Source organism: Vitis vinifera, chromosome 2 (assembly GCF_030704535.1).
Source record: "Vitis vinifera cultivar Pinot Noir 40024 chromosome 2, ASM3070453v1".
In the NCBI taxonomy this organism is placed as follows: Eukaryota; Viridiplantae; Streptophyta; class Magnoliopsida; order Vitales; family Vitaceae; genus Vitis; species Vitis vinifera.
In genome coordinates this window covers 5,721,914-5,743,727 of record NC_081806.1, presented here as the reverse complement: position 1 = coordinate 5,743,727, position 21,814 = coordinate 5,721,914, and the positions used below count along the sequence as shown (strand labels likewise).

Here is a 21,814-nt window from a genome sequence, read left to right as displayed (position 1 = left end):
TCCATGATATAAGAGTGTGCAATTGTCTTTTCAAGTTGAATCTCTATTTGAAGTCCAGTTTTATAACGGGCTGCAAATTGAGCCTCACTTTCCTACACTTGATTTTGAATGCTCAACTCATGGAATTATTTCATATATTCTTCAATTGACTTAGTACTTGGTTTGAGGGAAAACAATTTTGTGCACATGAGTTGTTTATAGACAGCTGGGAGAAAGTGCTCCTTCATCTTCAACTTCATTTCATCCCATGTGTTTATAGGTGGCTGTTTGGTTCTATAAAGTTGATTATCAATATTATGTCATCATAGACGTGCTACTTCTTTCAACTTTGCCTTACAAAACAAACTCTTCTGTTTTTGAGAATAGCATGCCAATTAAAGTAATCTTCCATTGACATAATCCAATCAAGAAAAGCTGTTGAATTTAATTTTCTATAAAATTCAACAACTTCAAGGTGTACATTTTTGGTCACATCATCATCTTGCTCAAAGCATTTGCCCCTTTTTTGATTTCCCACCATAAAATTGCTCTGTTCTTCATGTGGTTTGCAAGGCTATTGTCCAAATTGATGGCTTGCAATCTTATTTTCAGTTGGATGTTGTTCTTGACTCTTTTCTAATAATTTCATGATCTAATCAAGTTTGCTATTTAGTTGTATTAAAGCATCTTGATGGGATTGTTGTGTGATAGAAATTTCCTTTGAGTGTGTTGTAGTGGCATTTTGATTGTCAAAAGTATTTTTTGAACTGATGTTTGCATAAGTTGCTCCACTCCTCACTTGCATACGCCTTCAAGCCAAGAACTTTTGGCTCTGATACCTAAAATTGATGTAGGACAACCCTAAGATGGTTGCCTACAATCAAATCGGTGGGCTAGAGGTTTTTTCTTTTAGGATTTAAGGGGAGAAACATGGTATAAAGTTTATGGCAACAAAATAAAATAAAATATAGAGAAAAAAGATAAGGAAAAGGGATAGGACCTTAGAATTGCACTAAGGCCTTCTAGGAGTCTCACCTTGAAAAAAATCAATGGAATCTCACCAATGAAAATTGCAAAATGTGCAAGGAGTAATATTATTAATCACCAATCAACACTTTGATTTATGTCAATTAACCTTATTTATAAGCTTCTCTAAGAAATCCAAATTCTCTTAAGGGTTGTAATAACCTATTATGACTCTAATTTTAATTCTTCTATAACCTAATTAGTTACTCCTAATTTGACTCCAATAAATACTAATTTTAATTTAATTCCAATTAATACTAATGCCCATCCTCATCACTAACTCTAGTTTATTTAATTTAATTTGTATTATTTGTAGTTTTGTTGTCAATAATAAATGTCTATTTTCCTGATTGTAGTCCTGGATCCAGTGGGATGGAAGCGCAAAACCAGTTTTGGTCCTTCCAATGTTATCCTAAGCACAGCCATCTTTCAATATCATTTTGTATGCTAATTATTCTTAACATATTTTATTGCTTAGGAAGCTTGCCTGCTTCTTCCAGAGATCTCAGGCCCAGGAACTCATCCTAAGATCGCACAAGTTTTGTTGGAAAGGCAAAATCCTGATGCTGCTCTTATGGTTTTACGGTGGTCTGGGCATGATGGGGGATCTCAGTTGGTTTCACTTGGTGAAGCAGTCAATGCAGTTCGGGTGAGAGTGGAGTGTGCACTTGTGACTGAAGCATTTATGTACCAGAGATTGCTCTGCACAAAAATCAAGGAAAAGCAGTTACGGGATGGATTGGCTAGCAATGTTCCAGAGGTTTCAAAAGGTGAATCTAGAACTTGGATGGATTGGATGGAGACACTGGTGACTGAAATTTGTTGTCTTTGTATCCGGAGGGGCTTGGTGGATAGAATGATAGAATTGCCATGGAATTTTGATGAGGAGAAATGTCTCCATAAATGCCTGTTAGAGTATGCCATTGATGACCCTTCAACAATTGTTGGAAGTCTTCTTGTTGTTTTCTATCTTCAGGTAACTGCTACATCAATTTTAACTTGAAAACAATATGTTTCTTTATTTCTATCATTCATATTTTGTACATCAGGGTATAGATGGCCAATTTAGGTCATTCTCTTTTCTCTTTGTTGTTATATATGGTTTGATGGTTACTCTATGGTGCTACGTGCAGTATAAGGTTGATATTTAGTGCTGTTAACTGCTTGTCTATAACAACAGATGCAATCAATGGTTAATCTGCAGAACATAGGTGGCCCATTTTATATTGGATGCATATAACATCGCGTTAGGTGTTTTACACATCTTGTTGATGAATGTCTGAACTTGGTAGAAGCAATTTGATTTTAGTTTGGAAAATTCAGGTCAACTTGACAAATGATTCTCTTTGAACCTTGGGGTTTTCACAAATGCACTGCTAGACAATAGGTGAAAGGATGGTTTTCATTTGCCATCCAATCTGTAGTACCAAGTAGGGAGGTAGCAAGAGAAAGTATTCACCAAAGACTACCACTTTTTTTGCAGAAGATGATATTTGCTCTGTTGGGAAGAAGGATTGACCCACATTGCAAATCTTGAATGCTGGATTAAGAAAGTAAAACCTCGATTTGGACAGAGGACAAAATGGATTGAGTGGAAGGCATGATTATGATTGTGTTCAACCACTGTCCATTGCAGGTTAGGTAAGGGGTTGTTGTATAACACTGCTCTCTGCACAAATGCTCCTTTACTGAAGAAAATTGCAATTCTACAACCTGAAGGAAACAATTTCTGGAACATTCACACAAACCACTCTGGTGCTTTCTCTCTTTCAGCCCCTGGAAAATTGAAAGCTAGGATGAAAGATAGAGGATGATCAAGAAAAGTCTCTTCTCTCTCTCTCTCTCTCTCTCTCTCCCTAAAACAAAAAATGTAGGGGAGTTAGCAGAATTGAGTGAGATATTCTGAGGACTGAAACAAAATCGTGCCATATTCTGCTTGTTTCTTTGAAGAACGGTTATGATTCCCAAACCCCTTAAGGATGAACTCTATCAAATAAAGGAACTTTTTATCTTTAGTTATTTTTCATTTGCTTCATGAAATTGGAATCTGGACTTCACTCGTTGTCCTTCTGTAAATTCCTATCAGACAAACTTCTGTTCATGGATCAAGATGAAGTTTATTCTGATTGATGGCTTCTTTCATTGATAGGAATAGTTCTTCTGGAATTGGTATGCTCTGCCATGGGTCCGATAGGGCCAAGTCTTCCATTATTTTTAAAAAAAATTCTTTTTAATGGATAAAGAGAATACAAGGACCGTATAGAATAGAAGAAGGAAGAACGAACAGATAAAGTAGAATAAACTAAACCTAACTCCTCCGGCCATCCCTGAACCTATTGAAACAGTCAAAGAAAGTCAAAACTACCTTCCTTAAAGAGGTTCTGGAGAAGACCAAGATTTTAGAGAAGAGTCTTTCAATTTCAGTTGGACTGCTCCAACCCCTCAAATGCATGCATGTTTCTTTTCCTTCCAAATGAAACAAAAAAGGCAAAGCGAGGTGGTCCTCCCAACTTTCTTCCTCCTCTTCCTTGCAAAGTCGCCATATCTAGAAAACATGGTAGCAGTGATTGAAGATGACAAAACCTAGGGGACCTCAAATAAGGAGAATATTAAGGCCCACATCTCTTGCACATCCACACAATGCTTAGGATGGGATTGTTGACTCTGAATCCTTTTTTTTTTTTTTTTGATAGGTAAGGATAGATATGTATATATTAGTAATAGAAAAAGGCAAACACAAGATGTATACAAGGAGCACCAAAAGGAAGACCTTGAAAAAAGTACACACGAAACAGCCAAGACACTCAAGAAGACCCAACCCACTCTACAAAAACAAAGGCATTGAGCCTTCACTTATATACAAGCTAACCCAAGCAAAAAGATTACATAGGAACAAAAGTTTTTAACTTTTGATCATTTTGTTCCTTATCTTCAAAAACTCTTTGATTACATTCCCACTAGATTGTCCAAAAAATGCAAAAAGGGGCAGCTTTCTGCACCATTTTCCTTTTTCTCCCTACAAAGGAGTCATGCCGGCTTAAAAGAGTATCTTTCATCGAGGAAGAGATCATCCAATCTACATTGAATAAGGAGAATAGAAGATGCCAAAGAACCCTTGCTTTGGAGCAATGAAGAAGCATGTGATCAATGTATCCCCCCTCCAATTTGTACATAGAACGTATATTCACTAGTGATTGCCCTCTGTTCTAGAAAATGTCTAAAGTCAATACTTTTCCCCAACTTGCTTCCCTTGAAAAAAAGCTCACCTTAGATGAGACCCATGGGTTCTAGATAATGTTCATCAGGAAAAGGACTGCCCTCCCCACCTCCAAGGCCACATAGAGAGATTTGACTAAAAATAGTCTTTTTGTTGCTTCTTTCCAAATCACCTTGTCATTAACTTCTCCTCTAACCATCTTTGCTCACAACATTTGCTCGCAACATTGAAAAAAAATTCTCTACAACTTCCAACTAATAATTAAAATGCCTTGTGAAGCGTGAGGACCAATGTTCCTTCCCCCCTCTCTTAAGTCTTCCCACAAATCTGCTACCATGCTTCATTGACATAGCCAAAGCATACAAAGAGGGAAAGGAGTTACACAAGGGCTCCTTTGCATGCCATCTATCCGTCCAAAACTTAACCCTTTTGCCATTACCACCTCAAAGGAGGTTTTACTAAAGAAAAGATCCCACCCCGTTCCTAATAGATTTCCAAAAAACCAACCCCATAACCATCCCTAACTTCACATGGGTGCGCTAGCCCGCCCCTTCCTTCTCATACTTACCCTCTATAATTTGCTTCCATAAATTCGACTCTGTATCCTTAAAGCATACACAAGACCTAGTCACAAGAATATTCTACTCATCATCTACTTAATTGGTAGGCTTCTCTCCGGTAATTGTTCCCATGCTATAAAACAAAGGGAGGCTCACAAGTGCTCCATACAGCCTGAACTAGGAACCTAAATTATGTAGGAAAGGAGCTCTTTGAAGAATGAGTCGATTAAGAACATGCTTCTTTGAGGTACCCCAAACTAAAATATTCCCTCTCAACACCTTGATACTCTGTAAATAAACAAGATAGTTTTCCACCTTGTTCAACTAACAATCATTAAGAGTTTCTAATGAATTCAGGTTTCCAACAACCATAGCTACCATTGAAACACCAATTTTTTTTTTTTTTTTTGATAGGTACCATTGAAACACCAATAATTAGCTACCATACTTTCCTATCAATTGCTAATACAGTAGGAGATCAAAACAAAACTACAAGCTCATTTTATCATGCAAAACATCACAGCAGATCTTTGTCCTACAACCTCCACCCCAAGAGCCCTCAGACACTGAGCTCCATCTTCCCAAACTTAACCATCATTATATTTCTTCAATCTCTCTTTATCCTGCATTAACCACAAACCACTTGCCTAGTAAAGATTTATTGAGAACCATCAAGGTTCTAATCCCAACCTGCACAACCTTTTTGGGCTAAAAAAAGATGCCCAGTTTCCTAGATGTGACAAATTGCCAACCTCAACTCCCCACACAAGAAATACCTTTGATAGATATTGTTGCTTCTATAATGCAACACTTTCAAAATGCTCAATATCTGGCTCCCACACTGCACTAGATTTAAATTGAGCACCCAATGACAACACCAAATAAGATGATGGAAGCTTACCCAACCTAGCACCGTATTATGGATGCAAGAGCCTCCACCCTCTATTCTAGGATAATCTCATGCTTGTTCAGATTTACCTTCAGCCTAGAGATAGTTTCAGAGTGCAAGTATCCAACTAAGATATGCCATTTGCTCTCCATTAACACCGCAATATAATATGCCATTAGAGAACAACAAATCCAAAATCTTAATCCCCTAGCCCTCCCTTCTTCCCCACTAGATGCTTAGAAGAAACTGCTATTCACAGAAGACTCAAAACCTAAGCACTCAGGGACTGCATCATCAAGACAAAAATATAAGTGGTAGAGTAGGTCCCCCTAATGTAAACCTTTGGGAGCCCTAGCAGCATACCAATCACAAGAACTAAAGATTCGAAAGAGAGATGCAAAACCCATCTACTTAAAGCACATATGCCCAAAAACCATCCTATAGAAAGAAAACAACAAATGATTTCCAATTAACATGATAATATGCCTTTTTTTAGGTAGATAAATAAAGTGAATATAACATAGAAAAAAATGTCAAAAAGAGCGAACCAAAGTATATAGTACGTATGCAATGGTCTTCAAAAAGGATAACAAAAAACAAGAGAGACTACAAAAAACTACTCCCTCCCTTAGTAAGAAGTTAGAACCTAACCAATCAAAATAAATTAAGGACATTGGACCTTCATTTATGCACAAGTTAGCCCATGACAACAGATTACTAAGAAAAATGCTTTTCGGTCTTTAATCGGAATGCTCCACATTTTCAAAAAATCTTCTATTCATTTCCTTCCAAATTATCCAAAGAAATGTACAAAGGAGCTGCTTGCCACACCTTGTTTTGTTTTTTCCTTATAAAGGAGCCATGTCATCCTAAGAGACTTTGCCTAACCAAGGAAGATATTACCCAAGTTATGCCAAATACAGATAATAGTAGCTACCATGAAACCCTCATCTTGACATAGTTTCAATGAATTCTTCCTTCTTTTGACAAAAGAAAACATATGTTTGCTAACAACCACTATCACCAACCTCTCCTTTGAAGTTGATTCAAAGTCAATACTTTTCTTAAGTTGTCTCCCAAGAAAAGAAACTAACTTTAGACAAAACCCAAGGATTTCAAATGACATCGTGGGAAAGGAATCAATTTCCCTGGCTCTGGAAGAGAGACAGAGACAGAGACGGAGTAAAGAGCTTTGACAGAAAAACTTCCACTCTTCAACTTCATCCAAGTCACCCTATCCTCACCTTCCCTATTCATCGCCTTCTTGAGAAGAATCACTCCACATTTTCCACCTCCCAATCATTCAATTGTCTAGAGAAGCAAAGATTTCAATACCCCCTTTCATTTGAATGATCCCATAAATCTGCCACCTACTCATCTTTTGATACAGCTATGGCATATAAAGAAGGGAAAGATACACACAAAAGTTCATCTCCACACCACTTATCTAGGATTGAACTTGCATACTAGGCCCTCCCTCTCTCTTAATTTAGAGTCGATACTTTTTTTTTTCTCTGTTTTTGCAGTTTGCACTAAGAACATTGTCAATAATTTGTATTCCCTCCACAAATGTTTGCAACACAGGACCTTCCTGCCACTTTCTTAAACCTACTAGCAAGAATTTTAGCCATAAACTCACAAAGAACCCCTGCCTAACTGATCGACCTAATTCTTTACATCATCATCTTCACTTTTCTAAAACCAATGCAAAGAAGGTGGCATTAAGATATCTCAAAACAGACCCAGAGGAATGCAACTCCTTGTAAAATTTACCTCTCATCTGCATCCCCAATAAAATTCACCAGATCCTTTTCCTTCCCTTTTTTTCCTTCAATAAGGACAATGTCAACAATTTGTCTCCCTTCCACAGATGCATTTTGCAAAACAACACTTTATAACCACTTTCTTAAGATAGCAAGAATTTTGACCATCAGCTTACTAAGAACCCCTGCCAAACTGATATCATCAGCATCACTTTCTCTGAAAACAAAAGTAAGAAGGTAGCATTAAGATTTCTCATAAAGGACCTGGAAGAATGCAACTCCTCAATAAAATCCATCATTCATGCTGCTAAAAGGCCATGGAAAGCCATCTGCCCTTGGAGTTTTATCCCTTCAAGAGTGATAAGGCAGGCGGAACTCATCCTGCCTAGAACTGCCATTCAGTGGCTGAATGATTCTGGTCCTTGATCTATCTAAAAGGGCGCTCCTTTGACTAGGTCTCCTAACCTCTTAATACAAGAAATGGAACAAAGGCTGCGCCTTTGAAATTAACTCATGCTCTGCCAGATGCCACAATCTATCCACCTTAAACTTGCTAATATGATTCTCCTGTTATAAACATTAACCAATCTATGAAAATGTTGTGTTTCTGTTAAGCATTGACTTTTTGTTCCAACAGTTTCCTCAAAATTTAGAGCCCCTGAATCAAGGAAAAGTAAACTGAATTGAGTAAATTTGGTGTTAGCTGAGGAGAACCATTTGAATCACTGCAAAACTTGATTCAAATGGTTTTTTATCAAATGGTCCTCCTCAGCTAACACCAAATTATATTCGTACACTACCTTGCATCTTCATTCATTGGTTCTTTCCTCAGTTCAATTATAAGAAAGGCCGTAGAAGCCACAATTGCAGAATTTGCAACTTGCAGATTTTTGTTTGTTTGATATGTAAATAAATCAAGGATATGGTCCAAGTAATAATACTGCAGTATCTTGCCTAGATTTTGGTTCTGAATGTTAATATGAATAATTGTATTGCTGTCACATACTTGGGTACTTCCATCCCTAATTTCAGAGGGAAAACAACTTAATCACTACTCATGTATTGTACTGTTATTTGTGTCATTTTGGCATTTGTTAGGGGTCCATGTCAATCCCATAAATGCTGAAATAACAAGTACTGTGGTTCCATTACAATGCCGGTAAGGAGGTAGAAGTACATGACCCAATTTATGCCCCTTCTTAAATTTTATATCAGTTCCAGCCTTAGGAGTTGCACATGTTTAGCTTCCACACACAATGGGAGACAGTATGTTTAATTAATTATCTATAATTTGTTTTTGTTAAGAAAATGTGTCAAGCTTGTTGGAGAACTTAAAAACTTGTTTTTCTTCATTGTATCAGCGGTACCGGTATACTGAAGCATACCAAGTTGATCGTAAACTTCAGAGTGTGGAGCAGGACTTCATTTCAAAAAGTTCTGTCCAGGAAGAGGTCTTAACCAGAATGAAATCAACAAGTCACTGGAGATCGGGATTGGTTGTGAGTTGTTTCTAAGCTTGTGATGCCTTTGATTTCATTCTATTCTGTTCAGGCATGTGACCAACTTACCTCCAATGGCTTGTGGAAAGGCATTTTCTGCACCCTTGGAGTTTTCATTCCACTAAGTTTAATATGATTATATGTGATAGCATCTACTACACTAGGAATTAATGAACCCAATTATTGCAATTGTTTAGGATACCCTCTTTTTGATTCTCTGTTCTGTTATGAAGATATTAGGAGGCCATTTATATTCAAAGAACTCAAAATTTGGTGAGGGGTTGAGTTGCATTAACTTACTAATGATAAACTATAACGTATTTGGGCTTTGCTTTGCATTGTTCTTAGTTTGCATTACAGCATGCAAAAATAATGATTGAAAGTGGCAAGTTTTTAAAACTGAAACACGTGGCAAAATTTATTTAGTCTTGTCTGGTCTAGTTTTACTGTTGCTGAAGATATAGTTTCTTATATAATGGTGAAGCTAAATATCATTTAGGAAAACAAATTCAATTAAAATTCATTTCTACATGCTTTACACAGGATAAAAGCATGGAGTTGCTGCCAGAGGGGCAACGGCAGCAAGTTAAAACTGGAAAGTTGCTTGATATTTCTGCTGCTTCTGATAATGAATTTCAAATCCAAACATCTGATATTCCCAAGATACCAGAACCTAATTCATCACTTTTGTTGCTTCCTACTTCCACCATTTCTTCCCTTGCTCCTCGAATGGATCATATGGTATCACCCTCAAAACCATCAGTTTTTGAAACTCCATCAAAACTGGGTGGAGCTGTCAACAATTCCCGCTTCGGACTTGGTAACTACAACTCTCCATCCATTTTTCATGGGAGTTCCTTTACCAATATAGAAAGAGGACAGAAGCCTCAAACTGGAATCAGCACAAATTTCAAATTTGATGACATCTCAACTCCTCAAAGTCTTCGTCGTTTTAGTCCTATGAATGCTTCATTAAAAGAAATCAACCGAAGTTCGTCAAGAGTGCTTCAAAAGAGCAACTTCCAAGGCAATCAATTTGATAAAGTATCACCAGAAGCAGAACAAGATGGGTTCACAAACGAATTCAAAAGTACCAGTCCTCCATCCCGCAGAATTACGGCTAATCCAGCTACTACACCAGGCAGTGAGCATGGCTTGTTTAAAGATGCTGCTCAAGACCTGAACCCAAATATATCTGGTAAGCGTGTCTTGTCAGACGGACCAGATAGACCTTGGAGTGTGGTTCCCTCTAGTAATGCAATGGAAGTGTCTTGGAGGTAATCACTGATGCTAAGAATTTTTCTGCAGTTAATTGCTGATGCATTAAATTATTGTTACCAATGTAAAGTTATTTTACCTTTGATTTCCATTTTTTGATTTCCGTTGATTCTTAGCTATCAAGACAACGGTTCAGCTGTTGATGAAATGAACGCCAATGGTGGCCCTAGGTGGAGATCTGATGAAATGAGTGAGGGTGAAGAGAAGCAGAGTCCAGAGAGAGTTATAGGTGTAGGTTCTTATACTACTCCGGCGAGGGGAATTAGAAGAATCAGGTTGTCCAGAAGATGAAGATGGTTGCTCGTTTCCATGGATGTGAAAGAGGAAAACTGCAATAACTTGTAGAAGAGAAGGAAACCGGTTAACTTTTTAGGCAAGAGCTACGCTTCTCAAATTACATGGAACGGAAGAGCAGCATGCTGCTATTTCTTATACTGGTTTATAGTTGTAGCCGCATGCAGCTGAGTCTTTATTTTCAAGGAACTGCTAGATTTGATTAGCTATTTCCCCTTTACTAAGTTAATGATTTTGGGGAACACAGTTTTCATGGGTTTTGGCCACATTTTTGTATCTTCATGGAATTAATTGAAAGTCAGAGGCTTTGCTTTTTCGCTTTTTAATACATTTCTGCTTAAGCCGCTCATTTGCGAGTCATAGGTGATGTTAAAGAAAGGAAGGCAAAAGACAAAAAAAAGAAAAAAGAAAAAAAAGGAGAGAATGGAGCGCACCCTTTTTCCCAGATTCCCAAGAACCGTAAAGTCTTGTTACTCACTTTTGGACTAGGTCTTCTATTTCTTCTTTGTATGGACTCTTGAACTCTGCATTTTCATTTGTAATTTCTATTTGTTTTTGGGAACTTGAAAAAGGATGGAATGTTGGTGGTTGAAACTTGAATGTCAAAAAAAGAAAAAAGAAAAATATTAAATAGAAGTTGAAAAAAAAAGTCTGTGAAAATGGAAATAAATCTATATATATTTATTGAAGGTGATTGAAAATAGAACCTAAACCCCTCACATTAGTGATTGACAATTACTATATGGTCAGACATTGCTATTGATTACTATAGGTTGTTGATGGTGATCGACGACAGAACCAAGCCTCACAACAGTGATCCACGATTACTACTTGATTAAGCTTTGCTTTGATTACTATTGGCAGCCTAACCAGGCTACCATCAATAGCCTAATCGTGCCACTCTCGATTGGGCTTTTTTTTTTTTGTTTTTGTTTTCGATATTTAAAAATGAAAAAAAGGGAAACTAGGAAGCAAATGAAGGAAAGGGCGGGAAAAAAAGAAAATGAAAAAGAGAAGATGAAGAAGAAAAAGGTTAAGAGATTTGGAGGAGTGAGTGAGAAGAAGAGGGTATTTTGGGTATTTTAAATGTATATATATATATATATATATATATATATTTTTTTTTAAAATTAATTAATTAAAAAGTATGAAAATATTTTAAATTTATAAAATTAATTTTCTTTATTTTTTAACTTCAAGAAGAATAACCTATTTTTGTATAAATATTTTTTTAATATTTTTATTATTTATATACGTGTTTTAAAAGGAATTATTATTTTTATAAGAAAAAGATAAAGAATATTTTTATTAAAAATATATATTTTTTAGGTTAAAAAAAAGTGAAGGGTTAAGTTTTTCAAAATTGGTGGCTGCACAACCCGACAGAGAAAAAGCTTTGACGAGGAGTTGCAGAGGGAAAAATGGCGGAGACACTGAAACTGGCTATCATAGACTTGTCATCTTCGGATTCCATCTCCACCGCCAAATCCATACGCCAGGTCTCTTCCTTGTCCCTCTCCCCTTCTTTTCTCCTTTCACTTTCACTTTCACTCCATTCCTCTTCAGTTTTCTATTTTCGTGGATTCAGTATTTCCTCAAGCCCTAAGTACCCTGTTTGGCTGGTAGAAACAGAATAACGCGGAAATGAAAAATGAATTCAGTGTGACTTCAATTTCTAATTTCCCTAAACAAATTCTGAATAACAAATTGATCAGAGGTTTTCGTTTTTGCTTGTCCAAGTAGATATATGAGAAAAACACATGCATGCCCTACTCTGGAGAAGGCATTTCCAGAAACAAAATGATTCTCTGTTTTTGGGGAAGCACTTTTGGGCCACCTTTGTCGTTTCCTTTGAGGGGCACTTCATCCACTACAGTTTGGGCCTGGAGAAAATATTTAAAGGCCAAATGTTACTCGAGTTATCGTACATCAGTTTTCTAAACTCTAGGATGTTTAAAAATCAATTCCCTGACTACGTTTTTCTTGAAAGATTCAGTAGCATGATTTGTAAATTTTTATTAAATTAGGGTGATTTATATCAAGAAGGTCATGTATTGCATTACCCTTTGGGATTTTAGAATCTCTTTTCTGGGCGGAATCAAATGCTAGAAATTTTACAAGGGTTCCAAATTACAATATTTTTTCATTTTCGTAGACAGTTTCTACTTTTAGAAAAGAACTCCTCTAGGAGCTAGAGTAATTATGCTTGTCTTTTAGCATAAGGCCATATTTAAAAATCTGAAGTTGGGTGTTATACTTGTAGGCATGCATAGAATGCGGTTTCTTTTACCTTGTTAATCATGGGGTGGAGGAAGAGTTGCTTTTGAGAGTGTTTGATGAGAGCCAAAAATTCTTCTCCCTCCCTCTAGAAGAGAAGATGAAACTGGCTACTAAGCACCACAGAGGTTACACGCCTATGTATGCTGAGAATCTCGATTATTCTTCATCTTCCAGAGGTTTGTAATTTTACAATGGGAAATGCTTGTCTTAACACATGGCATTGTGAATAATGTGGCATTGCCTTTTGCCTCGTACCTATAATGTAACTCTATGGATCTAATATGTTATATATAAGACAGCAAGAGAGAGGTTGTTTAAACTCCTGTTTTGATCATGGTTTTTGTTATGTTGCCTAAGTGGTACATGTTTGTTGGATTCTGTATTGCTTTGTCAGTAAGGTTTTGGATAAGGTGTAAGTTGGTTGTTTATGATTGTCCAATTCATTGCAAATTCTACTATTAGTTGGCTAGGCAGCCCTGTACTTGCAGGTGCATCCATGACCATACACATGGAGTGTAACTGAACAATTATTTGCAGGACCCATTTACACTTAAATAGCCATTTCTTCTTTTACCATAATACAATTTATATCCATGAGATTGGGTAAATATGTAATTCTGCGTATTGGAAATGAGTGCAACTTAGAGGTTGTTTGGTAAATCAATTTAATGACTTACTATAACTTAGTAACCTAATTTAAGTCATTAAGTGGATTAAAAAATATTTGGTAAAATAATTTAATATCACAATTTAAAGTTAAAAATAAATTTAAGTATTAAGTCAAAATTATTAAACTTATTCTTAATCTCAAATTTTTTGCCTCATTTCCCCACATCTAGTGAGACTAATATTTTACAACCATGGCTCCTCAACTAGAACTCATTTTTTATAGTAAATATATTGTGGTTATGTTATATATCTACAATACTTTAACTATAGATGTTAACAAACAAACTTATTGCTTAAGATTAATGAAAGTGAATATTAGTTAAAATTTATGAGGGTAAATATGTCACTTTGATGATTTAGAATAAATTTTATTTTAACTTTACCAAGCAACCTTAATATTTAAAGTAAAAATTAAGTAAAAGTCTTAAGTCAACAACTTAAGAATGATTTAACTTAAAGTCAACTTAAGTCATTAAGTAATAAGTATAAAATTTTACCAAACAACCTTTTAATCTTTATTTGATTATTTGACCTTGATTGCCCCATTGCAACCTGTCAATTAAATGCTTAATGGCAGATGAAAGAAGCTTTGCTTTCTTTAGCCCATTGGTTATCTGTGTGTATTATCTAGAAGAGGGATGGAGAGGTCGGTCTTAATCCCTTTCTGCTGATCTGAAAACAGGTGACTCCAAAGAGTCTTTCTATATTGGTTCTCTGGAAGCAGGTCGAAGCTATCTGAATAGATGGCCTTCAGAAGGTACTGTATATATTGATTTTTTTTTTTTACCAAATACGTCCACTGTTGTCAAGATTTTGTTCAATACTTTTCTGATATTAAACATGGTTGTTAGAGAACTATCTCTGAATTGTAATCTTCTCTTATTTTTCTTTTGGTTTTATTGATCAACCTCCAAGTATTCTTTTTGCTAATCATGAACTTGCTTTCTTGAGATGAACATTATTTTTGATGTTATTCTGGCTAGGAAATTTCAGAAATTCTACCATCTTGGAGACCTACAATGGAATCTTACCATAAAAAATTACTGTAAGTTTAATGTCTACTTAGTGCTTATTTCTAGTTGGCATTGTTTTTAACAACTGAGAATCAGTATTTATCAGTGGTTATTCTAGTTTCTCAGAGGCTTGTCACTTTGCTTTATCAATTTTGCTTCAAGTGCCAATAAATTTCTTTGTACCATTTTCAAAAGCTTATTACTGATAATCTAGTTCCTTTAATTAGTAGATATATAGTGCTTGTCCCAATATTTCCCTTTTTCTTCCTTGTAACGACTGATTTGCAGTTTGGGAGCAAAAAGTGGTTTCATATGTCTTGATAATATTGTAAACAATGTGTACAAGGTGCTACTCCTTAAGGATGGGAAATATGGGCAAACACAGTTAGCTGGAAGTAGAGTGGTTTTTATGGCCCTTTTTTATGTGAATCCTTAGATTATGACAATTTGAGTTTTTGACTTCTAGATGGTGTTGTATTTCTGCCTCAGGTCTGTTGGAAAAAAGCTGATCTCTTTGATAGCCCAGGCATTGGACTTGGATGCAGACTTCTTTGAGAAAGTGGGGGCCTTGGATGATCCTATGCCATTTCTTCGCCTATTACACTATCCTGGTATATGGCACTCTGGCTCTTCTGTACCTGCTTAGTTATAATATTTTAATTGCAGTAGTTTCATTTTTCATGGATTCTTGGAGTCCCTAGGTTTCTATACATAGAGAGAAGGTTAAACTATAGGATGCATCATGTTGTAGAATGGAGCTCATATCTTCTTCTTCTTCTTCTTCTCTCTCTGGCTCCATATGAATTTTGACAGAGCCAGTTTAGTAACTAGATGCAAAACTGAAAATACATAGAAAGAGCAAAGTCCTGCAGTTGTGTACGTCACAACTGTTACAGCAATTACATTTCTGTTTATGACTCTATGTATTTAATGAAACTAGATCTATGGTTTGTTGCGAAAACTCACACCACCATTCATCATGACAGGAAGATCGATACTTCTTTTATAACTTACATAATCCTCCAAAGTGAAAGAAAATGGCTTCTGTCCTGTTTTTTTATTTCAGGTGACTTGGAGTTTTGTGGTGAAGAAACATATGGTGCGTCAGCCCATTCAGATTATGGAATGGTCACTCTTCTAGCAACCAATGGTGTTCCTGGACTTCAGGCATGTTTGATGTTAACAAATCAAGATCCTCAGCTTTAGTTTCATTAATTTCTAATTTTGCAACCAAAATTTAGCTTACTTTTTAGTCTTGACAGGTCTGCAGGGAAAAATTTAAGCAACCACGAATCTGGGAGGATGTCCCTCATATTGATGGGTAAGTACATTGTTTCAAACTTCTTATGTAAATGCAAATATTACTGGATAATATATAAATTTTCTTTGATAGCCTCGAGAGGCAAAAGTTGATCTGATTAATTTTCACACCATGATGGACATTCTTCTACACTGTCAAATAGAGCTAGGTGATTCGAAGCCATGTGATTATGTTAATGATGTTAGCAATGAAGTTTCCTAGAGTGGATCCGGAGTGTGAGTTATGGCTTGTGAATGGCCTGGAAAGCTTTATTGTTTGTAGGACACAATTATGGTTTTAAAATAAGATCAGGATCTTGACTTCTGATATATTATCATTAACTTTGTTGCACAACAATTCTTTCTAAAACTAATTTAAAAGACTAGGAATTTTCATTACTATGTCCATGGATGTCAGAAGAGCAAAATTCACATGAACTGTTATTCATTATTTTTAGCATTCTTTATCAGAATCTTGGTTAGACATAATGTATATGTCCATGACTGTCTTCCTGTTCAAAATAAATTATTACTTGTTAAAGAGGAGCCCCATGTTACTATTTGAGTATGATTACATCTAGAAAATGCATATTACCTCCAATGAAACTAAACCAATCCAAAAAACTAGAAACCAATATTGTTACTCAAGAGTTAAGACTCAATAACGAGATACCATACCAATATCAATATCACTGCAGCTACAAAGAATTATTGAAAAGATGTCTGTTGTCTTCAAAGAGATGAAGAAGATCAATGAGACAGAAATTAACCTATTAAAAACACATGTATTATGTAGAAAAAAAATTCAAATTTCTGTTTCTGGAATTTGTTGAAGTTCTTATATGGGGTGACAATTAAAGCTGAAACATCTTACTCTGGATAACACGTGCACTTATGACCTTACAGCCTCTAAAAGATCTGACACAAAAATTATAGTTGTGGGCACCAGTGTTATGTTTGACATGCATATTAACTGTGGCAGAAAGGTTCAGCTTAGGAGTTTCTTTTTGGCTTTTGACAGAGATAATACCACTTTACTGCAGTATGGTTGAACAAAGTCTTATTTTGTTACCTCAGCTTAGATGTATTATTAACTTAGAGCTCTGAAGCTTCTTATGGAAAAACATGAATATGCAGGGCCTTCATTGTTAACATTGGGGACATGATGGAAAGGTGGACTAATTGTTTGTTCAGGTAATCTATTTTCTATTCACTCTGAAGCTTTTCATTTTTTTTATTTTTATTTTATTTTTATGGAGAATCTTTCTTTAAGATTAATTTTTCTTAATTAATGCTGACATTGAGTGACTTCTTCTTTCTCTTGTCATTCATTTGTAGGTCAACAGTGCACAGAGTGATGCCAACAGGACAAGAGCGATATTCTGTAATGATTGATTTGCTTCCCAGTTTACTTTTCTTGCCCTGTTTGTGCCATTATGTCTTTGACAGTTTAACATGTTAGTTTAAAAGGCTCATGGGATTCATGTTTGTGATTGGACTGTTGTATAGGAACTTATATTTGAGGTCTTATATTGAGTTCAGGTGATATGTTTATTTCTTATCTAGTTGTTCAGGTCCTGAAAAAATATGTTCACCTAACTGGATTATAATGGCGGGTTGATCATTCTGATAAAGCGATTACAGAAAATAAAATTCATCTAATAATGTAAATTTTGGATGGGTAAGTTATTGTTGTTTGGCTGAAAAAGTGTTTCTATAGTTGATGGTTGGTGCCACCTAATCAAGCCAAACTTGTTGGTCATGTCCTAGCTCTCAGGTGTTGACTGTTGTCTGAAAGGTTACCAGTCTATATGAAAACTCTGTGCTCAAATTGCTTGGAACTTAAAATTCTTTTGTAAATTATTTTGTGTTTCATTGAGAAAAAGTTGGAGAGTTGATGGCTTGGCACCATCTAATCCAGAACTTGTGGGATCTGTCCTAGTACTTAGCTATGTTGCTTGGACTCAGGTGTAGATTTCAGGTGCAGGTACATGGCTAGGATAAGATTCTTTGAACTCCAAAATTTAGGATACGAGGAACCAACTAAAAAGGATAAAAAATTTAGATATGGATATGGGGATATGACATAATAAAAGGGAAAAGGAAAGGAAAAATCAATTAGAAATCAATTCAAAGTAAAGATAATTTTGATAAGAATTTCCCATATATGTATGTATGTATGTATGTATGTATTTGATAGGTAATCACAAATGTATTAAAAGTGCCTAGCACAAAAGTATGCACAGTGTATACAACATGCCAAAGGCCAAAAAAAAACGTAGAGAAACACAAAAAACAACACCCTTGCCTTACAGCTTAGATAAACAATAAAATCAAATGAAGATAAAGGATCTATCTTCTATGTGCACCTTAACACAACCCAGCAACATGTACATAAAAAATTGTTAAATTGCTTGCTCTGCCTTCTCGGTGTTTTCAAAAGCTCTCCTATTTCTCTCCTTCCATAAAGTTTAAAATGAATGCAAAGGAGTTGTTCTCCACTCTTTCTTTCTCTTCTTACAAAAGATCTATGCCAACTAAGATGGGCATCTTTAACCGAGGAGGGCATCACCCACTAAGCTCTAAACAGGACAAAAACCACTTACCATAGCATGATTGCTTTGAAGCAATGAAGGAGGATATGATTCACCATTTCCTCCTCTCCTTTACACAAATAGCATCTCCTCGGCAAGCTCCAACCCCTCCTCTTGAGATGATCTAGAGTTGGAATTCTTCCCCATAAAGTTTCCCAGGCAAAGAACCTAATCTTCATTGGGACCCAAGGGATGCCTATTAGAAACCGCTCCATACTACAATTTGGTAAGGAGTATAGGGATTTAATTATAAAGATGCTGCTCTTTGATTCCCAACAAACCGTGATGCCCTCTACATCCTTTCTAATTATTTGTCCTAACAACCCCCTAAAAAAAGCCTCCACTTCTCCTGAAAATTTTGTTCCCACAATTGGTCTACTTGGGTATCTTTAGCAGCGACTATGGAGAACAGCCCAGGAAATGCCTCTTGCAATGAATTTTCGCCACTACTTGTCCTTCCAAAATCTCACCCTCCTACCATTTCTCACCCTAAACCTGACCCTTCAAATAAACTCCTCCCATCCATTCTTAATAGCCTTTCACAATCCCTCTTTTATTTTTTAACTTTATCCCTAAATATTTTTAAGTTCTCTTCTTTTTTTTTTTTCAATGAAATAAACTGCTAAGGAAGTTGAATTTTTTTTTTTTAAAATATGTATCAATCAAAATTAAATAATCATATCCAAAGCGAAGTAGGACTAAACGATAAGGAATCCTACACCCGTGTCAGTTTTGTGCAATATGGGTACGCTGAGTGAAGTTGCAAAGTCTAGGGTATGATAGGATGGCTTAGGTGTGGGAAGTGGTCTGAAAGGTTATGAGTCCATAATGAGAGCTCTCTGCTCAAACTAATTGGAACTTGAATTGCTTTTGTAAAATATTATTGTTGTTGTTGTTTGGCTAAGCAAAAATTTAGGTGGATGGTTGGTGCCATCTATGAGCTGAACTTGTTGGGCATTGTGACTTGTCATAACTCTTAGATGTAAATTTTTGTGTGGAAGCCTATCATCCTATGGTAAAAAGTGTCTGCTCGAACTGCTTGGAGCTCGAGCATTTTTGTATAAATGGTCTGAACTTGTTGGACCTGTCCTAGCTCTTAGATGTAAACTGTTGTGTGAACGGTGTTAACTGCTTTTAACTTGAATTTTTTTTTTCTTAGAAACCGTGTGCACCAGAAAAGTCTAGAAATTGGATTATGGTACATATCATATATTTGAGAAGCCTCTAAAAAAATTGAATTTTTTAAATGAAAAGATTTAGTTATTGATTTCTTCCTGAACATTTGAAGGTCAGGATTTTTCTTTAGACTCTGGCTGGTATTAAAAATGTACCTGTTGCCTGAAATGATGACAAAATGCATTATAATATGTTGACAAATGATTGAGCTTGTTTCAAGTGCTATGAAAGAATACAATGGGAGTGTTCTCATTTCCAACTGATGTAAACACATGTCCTTTCCTTTCCTTTGAGCTCTTTTTTATCAAGTGAGTTCTGTGTTACTCTGACAGATTTGGATTTGAATATTGCAGTTGGCTTTCTTCTTTGACCCCAATGAAAACTGTTTAGTAGAGTGCTTGAAAAGTTGTTGCAGTGATTCATCCCCTCCAAGGTACAAATGAACCTGTTCCAGCTATGCCCTTGTTTTATCTCTGTTGTTACGTTAGATGTTTCAATCTGGCTTTTTTGAGTTGATTTTTTTGCTTTCTATATGTCATAAGTTGGCCCATCAAATTGAATTCATCCCCACTCCATGTGTCAGAAATTAATGTGTATTGCAATTAGGTTCTGATAGAGATTAAGCATTTTGATTAAGGGCATTCTTTCTAGCAACTCTTCGAGAAAAGGTTGTAAGTTTTGGTATGCTGGTCCTTTTGATGATATGTTTTGAACTTTTAACAACATAATGTCTTTGGGTGGGGTGGGGGTAAGAAAGAGTGTACTTAGGCATGTAAACCCTTGTCAAACTATTAATTTCGATGTAGTTCGGTCTTTCTGTTTATCTCTAAATATACCATCATTCCTTCAGTACTCATGGCTACTTACAACGTTTTTCAACTCGTAACACGAGCAATGGTTTTCCATGTTTTCTTCCACTAGGGTGAAGAGTGGTATTGGCATCATTTTATTAGCAGAATCATTGATGGCCTACTAAAATCCAAATCCCTTAACCATCTTGTTGCCTCGTTCTTTCTTTCATTTTGTTTTTCTCTTTTCTGTGTAGTTTGTTCCCTACTATGCACTTCATGGGCTCACGTAGCTTTACTGATAAATGGAGATAAAATTTAATGGCTATCCATGCAGATTTCCCCCAATCCGCAGTGGGGCTTACCTGGAAAACCGGTTGAATCTAACATATTCCTCTGAAGTGACCTTGAAGCCATAATGCTACCTGTGAAGATCTGAAGCTGCAATTCTTGCAATGAAGTTATGGATCTAGGAAATTGTTTTGAGAAACTCTTCAGTGCTACTTGATTTGAAGCACAATAAAAGGTGTGTGTCCTATCAACCAGAAAAGAATAAGAGAATAATATGTGAACTCATCCAAACACACCTTTGTTTTATTACATCAATATCATAACAGTTGCTTAATGTGCTACACATGGAGACTCAACGAAGTCACATCATCCTTCAATCCTTTACGCCTCGTGTGTCATAACTCATAACCCTCCTTTGCCGTACCACAAGCCTTTTCCATACTCAGATTTTCCACAATCCGCACCCAAAATTCTTTCCTAACACTGGTTTTGAGCTGCATACAAGAATTTAGGAAAAATTAGAGTATTTTATGTTGAAGAAAACTCCTGCACGGAAGGCTTGTGTAAAGGTCAAACTTCATTTGTAGGTAGGAATATATGTAAACCCCAAGGTCGGAGGGTCAAGGACGACACGTGGGTGGTCGGTCGGTCACATTCACAAACAACTCTCCGTCGTCACAAACTTCGAATTGAATCTGGACCGTACAAGACCGTCACGTGCCGATCCGCTAAAGTGCACTGCCGAAGTTTTTGCCTGCACGCTACCCCCTCATCTAATATCATATCCTGATAAATCACAACCGCCCGATCAACATCGTAGACAACGTTTGTGCAGCTTTGGTGGACGGTGGACCCCAGAGAAGGATGAGAAAGGATAAAAGATAAAATGTGTGGATAAGCTTTTCTATTAAAATCTTATTTGCAAGATAAGACATCGCAGATTCGCAGGTGCGGTTACATGTTAGAATATCCGCTTCCGGTTGCCCCTTAAAAGGGGCTGCTCACGTGGACAGGTTTGGACTCTCTCCTTTCCCAAATCTCACCCACCTTGTACAGAGGCGGTATCCTATTTGTATTTATTGCTTTCACTCCAGTCCAATATATTATGTACCCAAATAATAGTTTTTGAAAATAATAATATATTTAAGAATGTTTTCAAAAACACTTTTCAAAAGCTCTTTGATGTTACATACCATAAA

The 21,814-nt window shown here is 36.2% G+C and overlaps 2 protein-coding genes across 2 annotated transcripts in view; both read left to right on the top strand.

The window, feature by feature from the left end:
• LOC100241255 (E3 ubiquitin-protein ligase HOS1-like) overlaps positions 1–10,827 on the top strand; it is a 28,509-nt gene extending 17,682 nt beyond the window's left edge. The window contains 4 exon segments of the mRNA NM_001281085.1: positions 1,484–1,981; positions 8,796–8,933; positions 9,477–10,210; positions 10,328–10,827. Coding sequence (NP_001268014.1) covers positions 1,484–1,981; positions 8,796–8,933; positions 9,477–10,210; positions 10,328–10,502 — 1,545 coding nt within the window. The 3' untranslated portion in view covers positions 10,503–10,827.
• Positions 10,828–11,853: 1,026 nt separating this feature from the next.
• LOC100853489 (2-oxoglutarate-Fe(II) type oxidoreductase hxnY) lies at positions 11,854–20,956 on the top strand. Its single transcript, XM_059733821.1, has 11 exons — positions 11,854–12,004; positions 12,769–12,961; positions 14,137–14,211; positions 14,448–14,499; positions 14,957–15,078; positions 15,534–15,634; positions 15,730–15,788; positions 16,904–16,960; positions 17,105–17,150; positions 19,890–19,969; positions 20,662–20,956. The coding sequence occupies exons 1-11, from the start codon at positions 11,927–11,929 to the stop codon at positions 20,741–20,743; spliced, it is 945 nt and encodes a 314-aa protein (XP_059589804.1). The 5' UTR covers positions 11,854–11,926; the 3' UTR covers positions 20,744–20,956.
• The last annotated feature ends 858 nt before the right edge of the window (positions 20,957–21,814 follow it).

Excerpts from the sequence above, each read along its gene's own strand:
- LOC100853489 (XM_059733821.1), top strand. The coding sequence starts at position 11,927 with ATGGCGGAGACACTGAAACTGGCTATCATAGACTTGTCATCTTCGGAT. Across the intron at positions 12,962-14,136 it reads TTATTCTTCATCTTCCAGAG|GTGACTCCAAAGAGTCTTTC; the intron begins GTTTGTAATTTT and ends ATCTGAAAACAG. Across the intron at positions 14,500-14,956 it reads TCTTACCATAAAAAATTACT|GTCTGTTGGAAAAAAGCTGA; the intron begins GTAAGTTTAATG and ends TTTCTGCCTCAG.